This window comes from Bombus pyrosoma, linkage group LG4 (assembly GCF_014825855.1).
Source record: "Bombus pyrosoma isolate SC7728 linkage group LG4, ASM1482585v1, whole genome shotgun sequence".
Classification (NCBI taxonomy): domain Eukaryota; kingdom Metazoa; phylum Arthropoda; class Insecta; order Hymenoptera; family Apidae; genus Bombus; species Bombus pyrosoma.
In genome coordinates, this window is record NC_057773.1 from 369,054 (window position 1) to 386,040 (window position 16,987).

Here is a 16,987-nt window from a genome sequence, read left to right on the forward strand (position 1 = left end):
GTTAGAGATTAAACGCGTACTCGAGGCAATTTTCCGCGGAAAACAGTGAACAAAGAATGCAAACTTTTCTATAATACTTTCAATTAGCACACACTAACAACTTCTTGCGATGATGAAAATACGAAAAAAGAATTTCTTTTTTTGTTTTGAAAACAAAATTTTATATAACTTTATTTAATTTTACATTATTGTAAACTAACGGAGAAATATATGGAATATAATACTTCCAATTACTTTCCGAAGTAATGCAAACTTGGAGCTTAGATTATTTTGTTGTTAGTAGATCGATGGAAAATTTTTTTGTCTGCATAACGTACAGTTCGAAGATAGTTCCAGAGTTTCCAAAGTCACCTTCAGAAAAAGAAATTCATATTATATATTTTTTTAATTATATATTAATTTCTTTCATCTTTTCATAAATAAACATATACTTTTCGTACACATATTTTTTAACGGATATTGAGATGTAAAATAGTTTCCAATTAGATTTCTTACCATAGAACATGTTAACTTTACAATGAAATTTTATTTTATCATAAATAGCCTTATTATGTTTATAGGATGTACAATGTAATGATGGTAAATGGTATAATTCAAGAGTTTTGCAGAATGTAACTTTTTTATGAAATTTTTATGATTGAAGAAAAGAATTTTACATAATATATTACATAATACTTATCAACTTTTTCCATGAGCATGGGAACAGTGTTACATAATGTAGATAATATTATATTTGAATTTTCTTTTTTTTCCGTCTTGTGTAGTTTTCCTCAAAGAAGACAATTTTATCTGACACTATGTTTAAACCATCGTTTTTTCATTCAAAAGAGAAAATTTTATGTAATATCGCGTTTGAATTCTTTCTTTGATGGGGACTCTTTTAGGCAATTTTAGGCAATATGTACATATATATATTTCGCTGGAACTCGTTTTTATGAAATGGTTATTCATAAAGTTCTCGGCTCTAATTATAGCTTTAATGAAACCATATGTTGACCATACTCACTTTACCGTATCATTTTGCAAGGTACTTCATAAGGAAAAGTGTAATGTTAATTAATAATTAATTTCAACGAAGCAACTTGAGTATTGAGACAACTGAGTTACCTAAAAGTGCTGATAATAATCAAATTTACTTGTTTAATTATGCTACGTTGAATTGAGAACAGTGGTTGTATTACTATATATAATTTGGATAATTTGAATTGATTAATTATGATAGCGTAATATTCAGTACTTTAAAGCTTACAAGCATCAATAAACTTAATCATGGCTCTTTAGTTTAATTTAGTTATTTCCATATGAAGACCAGAAAGAGGGAACGTATTGTATCTACTTTTGTTCATAATCTAATTTTTACGTTATAGTCTAGCTAAAAAAAAGTACTTTAGTACGTTATCATTGATAAAAGGAATAGTCTAGTATTTTCTAGTTTCAATTTGCAAATGACGAACAAGATTTCAAGTTAAGTTATTCAATTTTAAAGTCTGTTGTGTTATAATTTGTATTCTATACCTTAGATTCCTAAATAATATCAAATTGTTACTCCTTAATATTAAATTATTATTTTATACCATTAATTAATTATTTCTTAATTTCTATTCTATACTTATATGATATATATACTATACGTATACAAATCACAAATATCATTTATCACGTAAAATATAAAATAGAAATGAGAATAAAACATTAACTGAAACTATTATCGTTACCTACAATCGAACGATATCGAAAAGGGAATTATCTATTTTTATATTATCTATTAAGTTTTCACAAAATAAATCATAGATCGATAAAGTTTTACGAAAAATGAAATGCATATTTAAAATTAGAACGATCGATAATTTTGAAATCATTTTGATCATAAAAATGGAAAAAATACGCATTCTTAAAATCAATCAAAAGAATAATTGTGATAATATAAAATTAATTAATAATGTAATTAATTGTGAAAATTCATGATGTCATCATCATCTTTTTCTGTTACAGTGTTTATATTCTAATAACGAATATTTGACTACCAATGATATGTTATTCTTCTTCAATTTTACCACATATTAGAAATAATCCTATATGTGTAAGTTCCAATTAACGTCCTTCAACCTTTCACTTTTTCAAATGATTCAATAATTTTTTATCTTGCCATCTGAAGGTTTCAATTCCATTCACGCATGCTATGACTTTAATATGATCTCATAAATAACTGGAATAATTTCAACCAACGATCAAGATTTTAATTGTCTGGCGTAACTTGCATCAATATCATTCCCTCGATATCTCATCTTACCTTTGTTATTTATATCTAAACGAATTATTAATTTTTTCACATCCGTTCTAATTTTATTAGTTATTAATAACATATTATATTATATTATTATATTCTAATATTAAATATATAATTATATATTTATAATTTATAATACCTTTAGATTTCTATAATCAAATATGATCTACAGAATTTATTTTATTACTCAGTTTCATACAAGAAATATTCTTTGATCAATTATACGACAACATTCAATCACATATTATTATTATTAGATTAACGATTAATAAATTAGAAATCTTGTTTCAATCATCGCAGAATCATAAAATATCTGACAATTGTTTCCATTTGTGTATTATTTTATTCAGAAGGCTTGAATCTATTATTTCCGACATTACTCTTTATTAATATAAACATAAAACAACAAGAAGACGAGAAATAGAAGGCATTGCCGTTTTAGTGAATTCTTCTAACAAAAGCTAAATTCTGTAGAATTATAGACGATAAACGGGATTCCTGGAAATTTTAGTTGAACGTTCGCAATTGCAACGATTTAAGAGCAATAGAGGAGAAAAATGATTTTAAGCGAATTTCTAGTAAGGTGATGGTAAAGTTTCGAACCTATTCGGGCAGTGTTTGATTCCCCTTGGGAGTCCTTTCTTCATTTACTAAAGTACCCGCACAAGGTTCAAATCTGTTGTGTTTAGATTCTAGTCTTCTTGGATGTACCGCTTCTGTTTTCTAAATACTTGTAGTGGATTCGAATCCAATTTATCGATTTTTATTAACAATACTCAAATTTTACTGAATACTGAAATATGCCAATTAATGATAAATCGGAAGCAGTACTTTATGATCTTCTTTCGTAATCAACAGATATGTGAAATTATATTGTTGTAATTAAAATCATATTAATTATATCAAAATCAAACACACGATTCGTCGAAGTGTTAAGTGACTTTAGGCATTGTTATTAAAATTACAAGAGACTATGGTATCTCTATCAACTGCAACTCTCAATCCATTCGAAAGAATTTTTTCTATTTTATCAACGGCTTGACAATTAAACGAGCTGAGAATGACGAACCCCTTAAATAACAAAACTGCTCTATGATATTTGATATTATCAGATGCAAATCTTTTTACTGTATATTAATTTTTAAAAGTAAATTTCATCTTGCATGTTCTACGACGAAGATATCAAAATGCTGTTTCTTTTAACAATTATACCTTTGATTTCTTCAAACGTTAATTAAGATCCAAGATGTTTTTTTGCAATTTTAATTGTTTTGTACGAAAATATTCCGTTTTAGTTCGCTTTATAGGCGTCGAGTACTACTTTTTTAAAATTCTTCTTCATTGATATTAGTTAGTTACTTATCGTCTCTTTCTCACGAGATTCTAACAAACGGTTCGGATCTAGTTTGCTTGGTACTTGAGTCCATTAATTAATTAATTTTTACTAAAATTACTATAATATATAGCAAATAATAATAATAATAAATATAATTAAAATTATAAATAATTTTATCTGAAAGATTGAATTCTCAAATCGTTGAGATCGTGTACTAGGCAAAAGGACAAGCAAGTGATACTATCGGACGAATAACAATTTCTTTGCAATTTTCACAATCAGAATGTTTGGACTCGCGCGGCGCAGCAGCCGTCAACAAAGAGAGGAGAAGAGATATAGAGAGAAAGAGAGAGAGAGAGAGAGAGAGAGGAAAGGAAAAGGCACATAACTAAAAAATCGCATGAAGACCCCAGTATCCTTTACTGCGCTCACATATTAAAAAAGTCAGCTGATATACAAGTAAATATCCTAATATTAGTTTGTTATCTCTTCTTTATTACGAAATACTTATAGAGGATTCGAATCTGGTCTAGTTAGTTCTTAGCTTCGTTGTTAACTTTATCTAAAAAGTTCTTTAAATCGTTGAGGTCTCACAAGAGGCAAAAGGGCAAGTGGCACTGTCGAGTTAATAACAATTTATTCGCAGTTCTCGGAGTTCTCTGGCTCGCGTGGCGCAAAAGGCGAGAGAAAAGAGAGAAAGAGAGAAAACGATGGAGAACCATGGTTTGCGCGTGTGTCGCAATGTCCCTTAACGGCTGACGGCTGTTAGAGAACCGGTCGACCTCGATACACCTCAGCCTGCCTCTCCGCTGCGCAGTACACCGGCTAATATACGTATTCTCGATACGAGCACCATGTCCGGTTTCAATGTACACGCGCGATTATTTCTACGATTGGTAAATTTGTCTAATACGTGCGTAATTAGACTCTTACGCGCATCGTTTCTTTTTCGATCTTTCGGCGATCGAACGGAAACTGTTTCTTGTGTTTCTTGCGTTTTATCAGTTGTAACAGGAACACTGTGTGCAATTGGTTCGCTATTCTGTAACTTGTGAAACTGAAGTCACGTGAAGCAAATATTAATAGGAATTTTAATTCTCAGTTGGTATCGTTGAGTCGTAGATAACCACGTCAGTTTTGGATACATTTAATTTAGATGTTTTCAAGATATTAAATTTTTATCTGAATTCTATATCTTACACGATAAATATCATCGATGGGTTTCACTATGTAAAATATAAAATTTCTTAATTAAGATTTACAAATTAGTACCAACTTTAATCGGTCGAACCATTAATTTGAATTAATTTGAATTAATTTTAAAAATTTGTCTTTTGATCTGCATTATTCTGAAAAGTTCACCTGAAAGTGTTTTCTTCGAGAAAAATATGCGATTGAATAGAAAAAGAAGGTGATTACTATTGTGAAATAAGTTTAAAATGTGTCCGACAATAAACGAATTATTTAAAAAGTCAATCAAATTTAAAGTAACATGTCATGATGTAAATATCTTACTATCCGAATAATATATAAATATCTTAATAATATCCTTTACCAGACATCGACAAAACGAAAAAATGCAACACACAAGCAATACATAAATACTAACAACCAATATACGCATCACCACAGTCCTCTGTTCAACATTTTAGTCGAACAAATTATCCACCTTCCAGTTTACATGATCCGTCGACTATTTTAACGCTCGCCTTTCAGACCACGTAACCCAGCCACCAGTAGTCGAGAATATATCGGCCATTTTTCTCCAACCAACCGCAGCGGTCACTATGTTTAGGCAGTGAGACCGGTAATTTTTACTTTCAATTTCTTTTCCTCTCTTTTTTTCTTTCTACCTCGCTTTTCCCCTCGCCTCCTTTTGCTGTTTCTTTCAGGTATACGTATCACGGGGAATCGGAACAAGATACACACCGGTAATACATTGAGGGATTCGTAATTGGGTCCGATCGGATCCCTGCCGATGAAGTTATCGCAAGAAATAGTCCAGGCAATTAGCTTGCTCGATAATTACCGGTGCTCGCTCTGTCTGTTAAAAAACGACCACGGTCGAAGAGGAAATTGACAGCACGGTTACGCTTGCCACTCGTTGCTTTTGCGTACTAAATCGCCTATATCAAAACTACACGAAAAATCTTGTCTCTTATGTTTCACTTTATTATAAACTCTGCTTCATTACATATACATCAATGCGTTCTTCTTATTCCATAGACAAAAGCATTAAGCTACTTGTGTGTAGACATGTTTAATTTAAGATATTTAAATTTTAATTTCACAAAAATTTTTCAATTTCTTGTCTTGCATGGAAGACATAAAGGCGTCTTTCCTTCTTTTCATATATAAAGTTTTACAAAATTAAAATTAAACATATTTAGATGTTTCGAATAAAATTAAACATATTTAGACACAAATATTTTAATAATTTTGTACAAGAAATAAGAAAATCGCATAGGCTGGTATATAAAAAAATACAAAATTAATTTAAAAAATTATGGAAACATCTAAATGCCTAAAAATATGACCATGAAAAAGGACTATGAAATATGATTATTTCACATTATGATATGTGTCCCTTTGAACCAAACAATTCATTCCTCACATCATTAAAAAAAAAAATGATCTCTTTGCAACAGAGTTACTGAGACGCTCTATATCCTTCAAATATCTTGTAATTTCTTCATATAGGTATTTTCAGATTTGTTTCAAATTTTAACAATATGATCATGATAGCCGTGCTAATGAAAAATTCAAAACAGTGCTGATGAAATTTCAAAATGTTTAACAAATAGAATATATTTATTGAAGATATTTACAAGTGGTCGAATACTTTCGTGATTCCGTGTATGTATGTATATAGATCTAGTAAAGAATTATAAATTAAAGAAAGAAAGAAATAAAGAATAAATAGATCTAATAAAGAAAAGGTGTTATTATATTTTATTAATGAACAGTTATTAACAAGTGAATAGAGTAATATGTCTTTAGATTCAATAACCTACTTGCCTAGGCAACACGAGTGTTTAGAATGAAATCAATCATTAAATAAGAATTTTTGTGCAATTAGAATATTTCAATATGCGTTTTAGTGTTTCAAATGCAACAAAACAATAAATCTCGGCAACTAATGAGCGCAATTAATCATTTCTGAACCCCATTCTTCTTCTTCATCGTTCCAGCACATCTAAGAGACATAGAATCGATAAGAAAGGTATAACGATTAATAAGTGGCGCAACGTGTTCCACTTTCTGATAATGCATAATGAAGCACCGTGTTATTGCATTTATAACCGAGATTCAATTTTTTGTCAGTTATCTTAATATTTATATATATATATATATATTGTTTTCTTCTTTTTATTTTACTAATGCTTTTATTATTTTGTTAACTTCTTGAATAATATGAAAATCATTTACAATGAAAGAGTGCTATAAAGATTAATATTTAAACTTAGTTTTGATAAGAATTGACAGATGAAGATAATTGGAGAAATAAAAAATTTCAAATAACTATTCTAATTTTTATCAACAATTACAGTTCTGCGGTTCATAAAATTTCACCAATTTATCAGATAATTTTAAAAGTTACATTTCTGGACCTTAACCCCTTAACCTACGATTTACGTTCGAGATTTTTGGGCCGAAAACGTAAACAAGCTCGCGTAGCCTTCGAGCCATTCGCACGACTTGTGTGGTACGTACCACGAGCGATGCCCGTAATATTTACGATTGGTCCGATCATCTACTACGGGCTATGCCCGTAATATTTACGTTTGGCCCGATCATCGTACTACGGGCTATGCCCGTAGTTGTAGGTTAAGGGGTTAATCGTGAAGTGATACTAAAATCAGATCAACAGAAATTTACTTATCATATTGTTTTTCTGTGACCTTCGTATCTTCATATACAGAATATCCCACACGCAATTTGAGGCAAGCTATAGCCCTGAAACGGTAAATAAGAGAAGAAAATAATTTCATTTGGCGAGATTAAATTGTTTCGAATGATGTATGACGTTTCGAATATTTAAAAACCATCTCTATTTTTTCAAATAGATTTATATCTCTATAGGAAAGTATTATAAGGTATTTAGATCGAAAATTGATTAGCTTAAAGATATATCGATTTTAATTTTACAGAACTTATCGTATGAGAGACAAAGAAAGACGCAGTACTTTTATATTCATATTTCCCTTATCTGTCATACACTCAATCTGATGAAATTTAAATTGAATTGTATTTTAAACTTGTATTTCAGATGCAAATTTCCTTATACTTTAATACAGAGAATAAAAAAACGCATCGATTTATTTATAAAAAAATTTATAAATCTATTTAAAAAATAGAGATGACCTTCCAATTTTAAAAATATATAGGCCAGATCATGTATTATTCGAAACTGTTTAATTTTGTCCTAAAATTTATTTTTTATGTTTCACCGTATTTCAGAACTGCAGTTAGTCCTAGTTACATAGGATAACCTGTATATAAAGTTATTGTCCTTATATCGTACAAAAGAATTTGTTAATACTAATGATTTATAACCTGTGACTTATAAAATTTTATTAATAATGTTAGCTGAATTATGTGGAAGAGGTCGTCTTAACACTTGCTTTCTTATGCATTTGCCTTATGCATTTATCATAGCATAGACAGCAAACAATCGTACACACGCGATCATCTAAATACTCCAACAAGCGCGATTTAATAAATCTACAAACTGTCATCGCCTTCTCGTACCGGACAATGCAATTTCATTAATAACGTGATGTTCAACGCGTCGACCGTTCGACCGAAACTCAAAACCGATCTCGTTAAACCGATACCTAAATACCGTGAACAAAACCAATCGAGGGAAAACAAAAAAAAAAAAAAAAAAAAAAAAAAAAAAAAAAAAAAAAAAAAAAAAAAAAAAAAAAAAAAAAAAAAAAAAAAAAAAAAAAAATAGAAAAGAAAGAAAACCAACAAAACACGAGAGTATAATAGGATAAAGCGCGCTCGACGGAACCGCCATTCAATCTCTATCGTCCGAAAAATAACCCCATCTACTATTTATAAACACACAAAAACTGAGAATAAAAATAGAAAATAAAAAGAAAGAAAATAAAAGCAAAACAGGTATATATACAATGAATTTTATAGAAAAAATTTGGAATGTGTTGGTCAATCGAGCAGAGGGTGGCAGGATGTGAAAAAGCGACACTTCTTCTTTGACAAATATATATTTAATCTTTCTTTGTTTTTTTTCGTAGTAAATAAACTGTGCATTTTTATGCGCTTATGAAAAATTTGAACGTGCACAAATCCACAAAATTCACATAATACGCAAGGATATATGAAATATACAATGTATAGTACTCGTTATAATATTTAATAGATTACAGCATTTTCCACTGAGATTCCATTCTTTTAATTATGTTCCAAAAAATATGAAGTTGCATAAGTATTCTTAGTTTAGCATAACATTGTTCCAAAGTATACAATGACGAACTAATTTCAGATATATTGTGCGCCAAGTGATTAAGAGGAATAGCAGACTACCATGCAAATACTTTTGTTACTCCCTGTAATTCTCTCAATTTGCAACTTTGATATGTCCAATACACACGTAGAAAGAGCTAAAACCGCAATCGGCGCGGCAACGGTGCCAATGATAAAATCCCTCTCCGACGCAAACTGCATCGCGTACCGCAGTTCTGTTCGGCTGCACCAGCCAACCGATAGCTAAACACCGGTGCGCGGATCTTGTTCGTGAAAGTAACGGGCCTGCCGGATCGTTTATATTTTTCAATGCAACCACGGTTCTCTCGGTTGGCCGGGTTTATGATTTTGCTTAATTAATGGTCGCCTCCCCCGTGGCCTCCGCCGTAGTCCATCCCTTCAACTCTCTATCGTCCAACGTTAACCCCTCTTCTCTATTCACTATTTTCCCCACCATTGCCAACGCCTCCCCACCCATGCCAGAACGACCAGCAACAACCTGGTGGCCATTAGCCTGCACGGATTGCGCAATTTCGGGAAATTGCGAAGTAATTCGCGGTTGCGGCCAGTCTCGCTCTGAAGGAAGAAGAGAGAGGGGAGGAGAGAGAGATAGAGAGAAAGAAAGAGAGAGGGAGAGAGAGAGAGAAAGAGAGAGGGGAGAGAGAGAGAGAGAGAGAGAGAGAGAGAGAGAGAGAGATTCTGGGAAAGCACGGCAGGTTTGAGGTTTTGTTGAATAGATATACAGAGTGTCGATATGTTTTCGAGTGATTGATTTGGTTGGTTAAAGAACGAAAGAAAGTTGGGGTAAAAGAAGACAATAAAGCTGGTGATCCACCGCAAAACTAAGCTGTGCTGTGTCGAGTTCAAAAATATTTGAGTCTATAAATACACGAAGTTTACGGTTCCACAATTTCTACCAACAATGTTTTATCTATTTCGTATTCATCTATTTCATTCTTGTACAGCACAGCTTACAATTAGCTTAGTTTTTGGCGGAAACGGTTTCGTATATTACGTATTGAAGCAAATATTTGTAAACCTATCATAGCATAGCATAATAGCCTAGTTTAGTTTTTTCGACGGATACCCGAGTTTAACTTTTTAAGGCACAGAATCTTTTTAAGGCAAAAAAGGACTCTGATTGCACAGAAATTTTATTTAAAACTACGAATGGATAAGTTTTGACCACGTAGTGACTAGATCAATATATTCTTCTTCCTATGCGTCTATTAAACGCGTGTTAGTTATATCTGTGACAAAACGAAATCGAGAGATATATTGTGAATCGCTGTGCTTGAAGTTATCTTAATATTTTGAAGTGGAATGAAAAACATTTCATATGCTTATAAATATAAGCACTAAGGGGTGGAACACTTTTCATCCCTCTATGTCCCAAAAAGTTAAGCAAATCGTTCAAAGTTAGTCTCTTATTGTTGTGGAATTTAAGAGAGTTTGGGAAGATAGAGTTGACTTATCCTTAGATTGCCAAACATAACTTTACACGGAATAATTCATTATATGATGCATAGATTCTATGATCATAGAGGAAGTATAGTTGGTCACGAAAGTATTCCACTGCTTGTAAAAATTTTTTATGAGTATATTCTGTGTCCTATATGGAAACATTTTGAAATTTCATTAGCACTGCAACAATACTTAATGATTATCTTCGTATGAATTGAAACAAATTTGAAAATGTACAGAGAAGCTACAATATTGCAAAGCTACAGCTATTGCATATTTGTGTGTATGTGTGATATAAACAGTCACACACAATTATCAATTTTATTAACATCAATATGTATTCAATAGCTGTGAGCTAACGACCGTATTAAAAAAAGTGATTTTTGCTCAAATTTCATAAGCGCGTATTTGTGGAAATTTTATACAAGCAAAAAGAAAATTTAGTGACAGTTACAATTAAAAAAACTAGAATTTATGATACTTGAAATTAGTGCTACAATATTATATAATCACATCACTCAAAATTTCACAAAAAGAATTATATGTATTTTATTTGCAAATACTTGCTTGCGCGTTATCCTTGATTTCTACATATACTTAAGGAAAGATATCACGTATAGGAATATTTATTATGTACAAATTGAATACCAACTTCCTCGTATTTCATTCTAATTTTTTATATTCACATTAACTATCTGATTAAGCTACTTTGTTGTACAAAATATCTCACTATCAAATTCATTATGTAGAAAATATTAAATATAACAAAATTTTAAATCAAGTTAAATCAAGTTATGGTTACATTCGAATCGAATCAATAACACGATTGTTTTCTCGATTAGAAAAATTTGATTTATAATACTTAAGAATATGTGAATTCTACGAAATTGTCTAAATATGTTAAGTTTTTAGTTACATAAAATTATTACTATCCATTTACTAGCTTTACGTTTCAAACACTTCCATTTATAAAAATCAAACACGTGATACGTGCCTTCAAAAAATACGTGACAGAAAAACCATATAGATGAGTTTGATGACCTACCTCGTGCGAATTGCATTTAGAAATTCATCCAGCCTCCTAGAAGAAATTCACCGTCCGCCACGTGTATCGCGAAAATGTTTTACGCAATAAGCTACGAATACAGTCAAATATTTGACACATTAAAGCATAGTACTATACCAACTCAAAAAAGAAAAGAGAAGCCCGAATAGAAAGATTAATTAAAACTATCAAACTTGAATAAATAAAGGAAAAATTATAGAAATTAAGGATATTTCTGTCAGCAAATTACTAAAATAAAATCGTCAACCCTTATCTAGTGTGTCAACAACACTTTTCATTTACCATCACCACTATTTTAATTAAAAAAGAGAAAAGAGAAAAAAGATAGGAAGAAAAAATAGTTACAGCAAAAAGAGTAACAAATCGTAAAATAACGTAATAACCGCGATCAATGGCGAGCTATTTAAAAAGAAGGGGAGAAAAATAAAAAAAGAAATGGCTACAATACCGATGCTATTCTGAGTACTGAGTTCCCAGTCTTTCATGAGGATTTCTCGGGCAGGTCAGGATGACGGCGACGTGGGTGCACCTATAATGCAGACAGTGAGATCGTACATGTAGAATTACAGTTGTAGATATAAGAGGAATCATGCGGTTGTTGAATATTCGCAAATTGTGTTGCACTGTGGTCGTCAAATGTTCGTCAAACTTTATCAAATAATTAATACTTCTTCGAATTTCAGCTATTTCAATTATAGTAATATTCGTACTTTTTGGTCTAAAATGTGTATCGTACAGGATGTTGAAAAGAGCATCGAGTAAATTTTACAAACATTTTACATACATATACTGTTAGCTATATGTATATATATATGTATATGGAATGGATGGGTGGTGCATATGAATAGATGTTCTTTGTGTGTTTTTGTAGTTTGAGTTTGGCACGATAATTAATTATTAGAGCGATCATTAACTTTTGATTTACTGTGAACTATCAGACATATCACAAGAAGAACTATTCACTATAAATTACGTACATTTAGTATTAAGAAGATTTGATGAATGAATAGTCATGAATAGATCGTGAATATTTATGCAAATTTATGATCTTATAAACATAATTAAAAATATAAATAGAAAATTGCTTTATCCAGTAAATATTTTAAAGCATAGTATATTTTAGGTATTTTGTATATTTTGTATATTCTTGTTATTACTGTGCATTTGGTACTTTGAAATTTCTCATAAATGCATAAAAATCCGCAGTCTAATCATGAATAATCGAAACATTCACGTGCGCTATTTTAAATAAATTTATATTTGGGAAGAGTAACATAAAACATTCTCTGTTCTAACTCGACAATTTTTCAATGCCTGATTTATTTTGGAAAAAACTATAAATAAAGAAATTATAGCAGCTCCGTACCAAGAATTTTCGAACTGTAAAACATACTGTACATACTGTACTGAACTGAACATACTGTAGAACTGTGAACATATACGATATTTTGAAGTGTCGTGTATAAAACTACGTATATAAAATTTTATTAAAAAAGGCGACATTTATAAAATTTGTAATAATTATACAGACAAAATAATGCAATGCTTTTCTGCAATTATCAATTTCTTGTTTTATAGTTAACATTAAATATAAACAGTGTTCTTTTATTAACTCCTTACATATAGATTGGTACGTTTGTTACAAAATCTTGTTTCTGTCTTGACAAATAATTTTTGTTTTTAAAATCTATACTTCTTTCATAATCCTATAAGATTATAAAATTATAAATAGATTATAGAATATGATTGGTTTAAGCCTTAATATCCAGGAATGTTTATATTAGTATAACTTTGTAAATTGTGGAATTAGATCTGTTAATTTTTATAGATAATTTAGAATTCGTAATTGAATATCTCATTAGATTGGTCAAAACATTCATATTTCAATTATTAAAAATTGATAATAATATAATTAGCAATTACAAGTTTGTTATAAATTGGTGTAAATATAAAAAATATTTAATAATTAATATTTAAAAAATGGAACATTTAAAATAATTTGTGAGAGCTCAGAGCATTTGAATAAAATTACAATGTTTTACAGCAAATATAAATGGAACAAAGTGAAAAAGTAGTATTAATTAATCAATTGATTCCAGTAATCTAATTTCAAGAAATGAAGCATTCATAAAAGCGATAATCGCATTCAGTTGATAGATTGAGTTATATGCTGAAAATGATGCATCATTAGAATTTATAAAGGATTTGATGCATAATTGACTAAAAGTGAAATTTATCTTATTAATATATGCAAATATGTGTTGTATATATTTAATTTTAGAACATGTGTTAAAATGAGTCAGTAGCCAGTATAATTAATGTAAAATAGCACTATTTAGAATCTATTAGATTTATTTAGGAGTTGTACCTGAACGATTTCACTTTCTATACATAAAATGTGATAAGGGTTCTGTAAAAGTGAGATAATTTGCCACTATGTATATTCGGTTACCATTTCAATATCAGAACAATGCGCCAAACACTTGGGTAACATTAAATACCGCAAAGTAACCGTAAGTGCAACGTTCGTGATGTACCGAAGAAAAATACCATGAACGCGATAAATTATTGCACTAAGTCCACTCGACACGACATAATGCAATAATAACAACAATAATAACAGCTTGTAAAGGCGAGTAGGATTTTCTTGCGCTCGTCACGAAGGACCGGACGTCCTGACTTTCACGCAGACTCTATAGTGAAATCGGCTTATTAAGGTGCGTTTAGACCAGACAAGCGAATATTTCGTCGTTTGGTGATTGTTCGTCGAACATTCGAGCGTAATTCCTTATGAAAAAATAAGAAAAGAATACCTCTATATTTTTCGTACAGAGTTTACTTTTCAAGAAATTTGAGTATGAAAATCTATCGAGTATACTTGAACTGAAAGTAGCTCATTCTGGCCTGGACAGGAATAAATAATCGGCAGGAAGTTATTCTACGTATGAAAATAAGTCGAAAATGGAGAATAACATACAAAGCGTCACAAGACGCTTTGTTATGAAAAAAATAAGTTATCATATACGGGCCAATTTTGAACTTAACATGTTCAAACTGTTGTTATGTATGTGAATATGAAACTTTTAACGGAAAAATTTTATTTCATATTTTTTACTTATTTGTGTATATAATATTACCTTCTGCTCATACCTAGCCGATAATTAATCAAATTCAAGCATAGTTGGTAAATTTTCGGTTTCCTTGAAAACTAAGCCTTTTTACTTTTTCATAAGGAATTATCTCATGCCCGGTTGTATATATATTCAGCCACACCCAGTATAAGAATATACTTATAATTACAATGTTCTTCATCAGATATTGCTGTCACGAGTCCGACAGAGACTGAACTGGAAATAACTACGTACATATTAAACATTTTAGATGTTCCATCTAATCTCTACGAACGTTCGTACGAACACGTTCGTACGAAGAAGCTCTTTCGATGTAAAAAAGTTTATAAACAGATTGCTCGATGTTCATTTGCATCAAACGAGGACGAACGAATGTCCCTGCTCCCGTTTTACGTTCTTATCCCTTTGGTTTAAACGCACCTTTACTTACGATCCGCTCATAAGCGAGCGGGCGACTCGTGGTTACGCTCGCTCGCATCTTCGGAAAGCGTGGAGACGAGGAGCTAGCGAATGAGTTAGTATTAAGAGCAATATACCCGTGCACACGCTTTTCCATATCGAGACCAACATTATGTAACGCGATTGTCTTGAATTACGTCGTTAGAGTGCTATCAAACCGCGTCACAGGAATTTATGGCAAACCGTCTTACAAGAATGATTCTTTGTCTGTGAAGCTTCGAAACAATTATACATATATTTATATATATTATATATTATTATACACGTGCGTGCGTGCGTGCGTGCGCTCGCGCGCGCGCGACATATACACAAGGTATTTTGCTGCACATTTGACTTAGAAGAATTTTATGTTGTACTGTGAAGGCGAATTTCATTTCATTTTACTTAAAGTACGTTGCGTTAGGTTAAACACGAATAATTTTTCATTTGCAGATTTTTGGAATAATTAGAAGTAATTAGAACGTATTTGTCTAAATATTCGATTCGGAAGACTTTGAATTTGTGGAAAAATGGATTCTATTTAATTTCACTTAGGTTAGGTTAGATTAAGTTAAATTGGAACGATTTTAAAAAGCGTAACTTTGAAGCGATGGAACATTTTTACCTAGATTGTTGGCTCTCTGGTTGTGAGTAAAAATTTGGTTGGTTTGGATTAAATTTGAGTTATATTTGGATTAGGTTACGTTGAATTGGTGTGCAACATTGAAGTAATTTGAAACTGTTTCAGGCTTCTAGAGTTTTGAATTGTACCTACAGAGTTTTGACTCGTTTTGCGAATATCGATTTGTTTGCTTCTGTATTGATATTTTAATACGAATTTGACGAAATTTACGAATTTTATATGTCGTTTAACGTTCCTCTTTTGTTAATTGTTAAAAGTTTGACACTATAAGAAAATAAATTTGACAATTTGAAGAATGACCGTATATTTAAATTAGAATTTAGAACCTAATTAAGGTATCTGATCAAGCTCAAATATTTTCCAAAACCACTTATGACATTCGTCGTGGTAAGAAATTGACTTTTATTTACATGATTCTTAGAATAAGAAGCAAAGATGGTTTAAAAACTCCAAAGTTTAGGTTATGTAATCATTACAGCAAATAAGCGATGTATCAATAATATAATAATAATGATTACTATAGAAATTGTGATCCAATATTAGTAAAGTGTAGTGTTACAAATAGCTCTATTGTTATTAGCTATTTCATTAAAGGTGAAAATTATATATTTTTATTATAACTCAGAATTCTTGCATTCGTATTAAGCCTCATAATAGGTTCGTTTTTGTTTTCTTAACAAAATATCAAAGATTGTCACTTATATATGTATTTATATGGTTTATTTCATGAAATATTATTTTGTTCTATTATGTTTTGCAAATGAATTCAATAACTTCCGATATTTGTATGCTGAACATATTCTTGAAATTACTTTATCGTAATAAACAAAGCCCGTGAAAAAAATTTCCCGAATTAATCAATAAACAAGTAAATATTTCAGTAAATTATTAAATGTCATAAGACCAAACGAAACAATAATAATTTCTGTTGAGCCATGAAAGAAGTAGTAAGAATTTGGTAGGCATATTAATAAATAATATTTTAATAAACACTCATTCGTTCATTTTCCCTTCACTCTTGTTTTCTAGAATAGGAGCGATATTTGATAAAATTCAATACCTGTAAATGCATATAATTTCGAATATGTTTTTTATGAACAACGTTTTTCTATAAATCGAACACAACGAT

The 16,987-nt window shown here is 30.6% G+C and overlaps 1 protein-coding gene and 1 long non-coding RNA gene across 14 annotated transcripts in view; one reads left to right on the plus strand and one right to left on the minus strand.

The window, feature by feature from the left end:
• LOC122567085 (protein scalloped) overlaps positions 1–16,987 on the minus strand; it is a 325,787-nt gene that overhangs the window by 181,645 nt on the left and 127,155 nt on the right. For 5 of the 13 annotated variants that reach the window (XM_043725263.1, XM_043725265.1, XM_043725260.1 and 2 more), the window contains one exon: positions 12,095–12,175. The exons of 7 other annotated variants lie outside the window; for them this stretch is intronic. In XM_043725263.1, coding sequence (XP_043581198.1) covers positions 12,095–12,131 — 37 coding nt within the window. In that variant the 5' untranslated portion in view covers positions 12,132–12,175. Of the gene's footprint in view, positions 1–11,625; positions 11,717–12,094; positions 12,176–16,987 lie in introns of all 13 variants that reach the window. One more of the 13 variants, XM_043725268.1, reaches the window with a different exon arrangement.
• On the plus strand, positions 3,882–5,978 carry LOC122567087. Its single transcript, XR_006316697.1, has 4 exons — positions 3,882–4,082; positions 4,270–5,034; positions 5,340–5,430; positions 5,516–5,978. It is a non-coding gene; the product is annotated as an uncharacterized LOC122567087 (long non-coding RNA).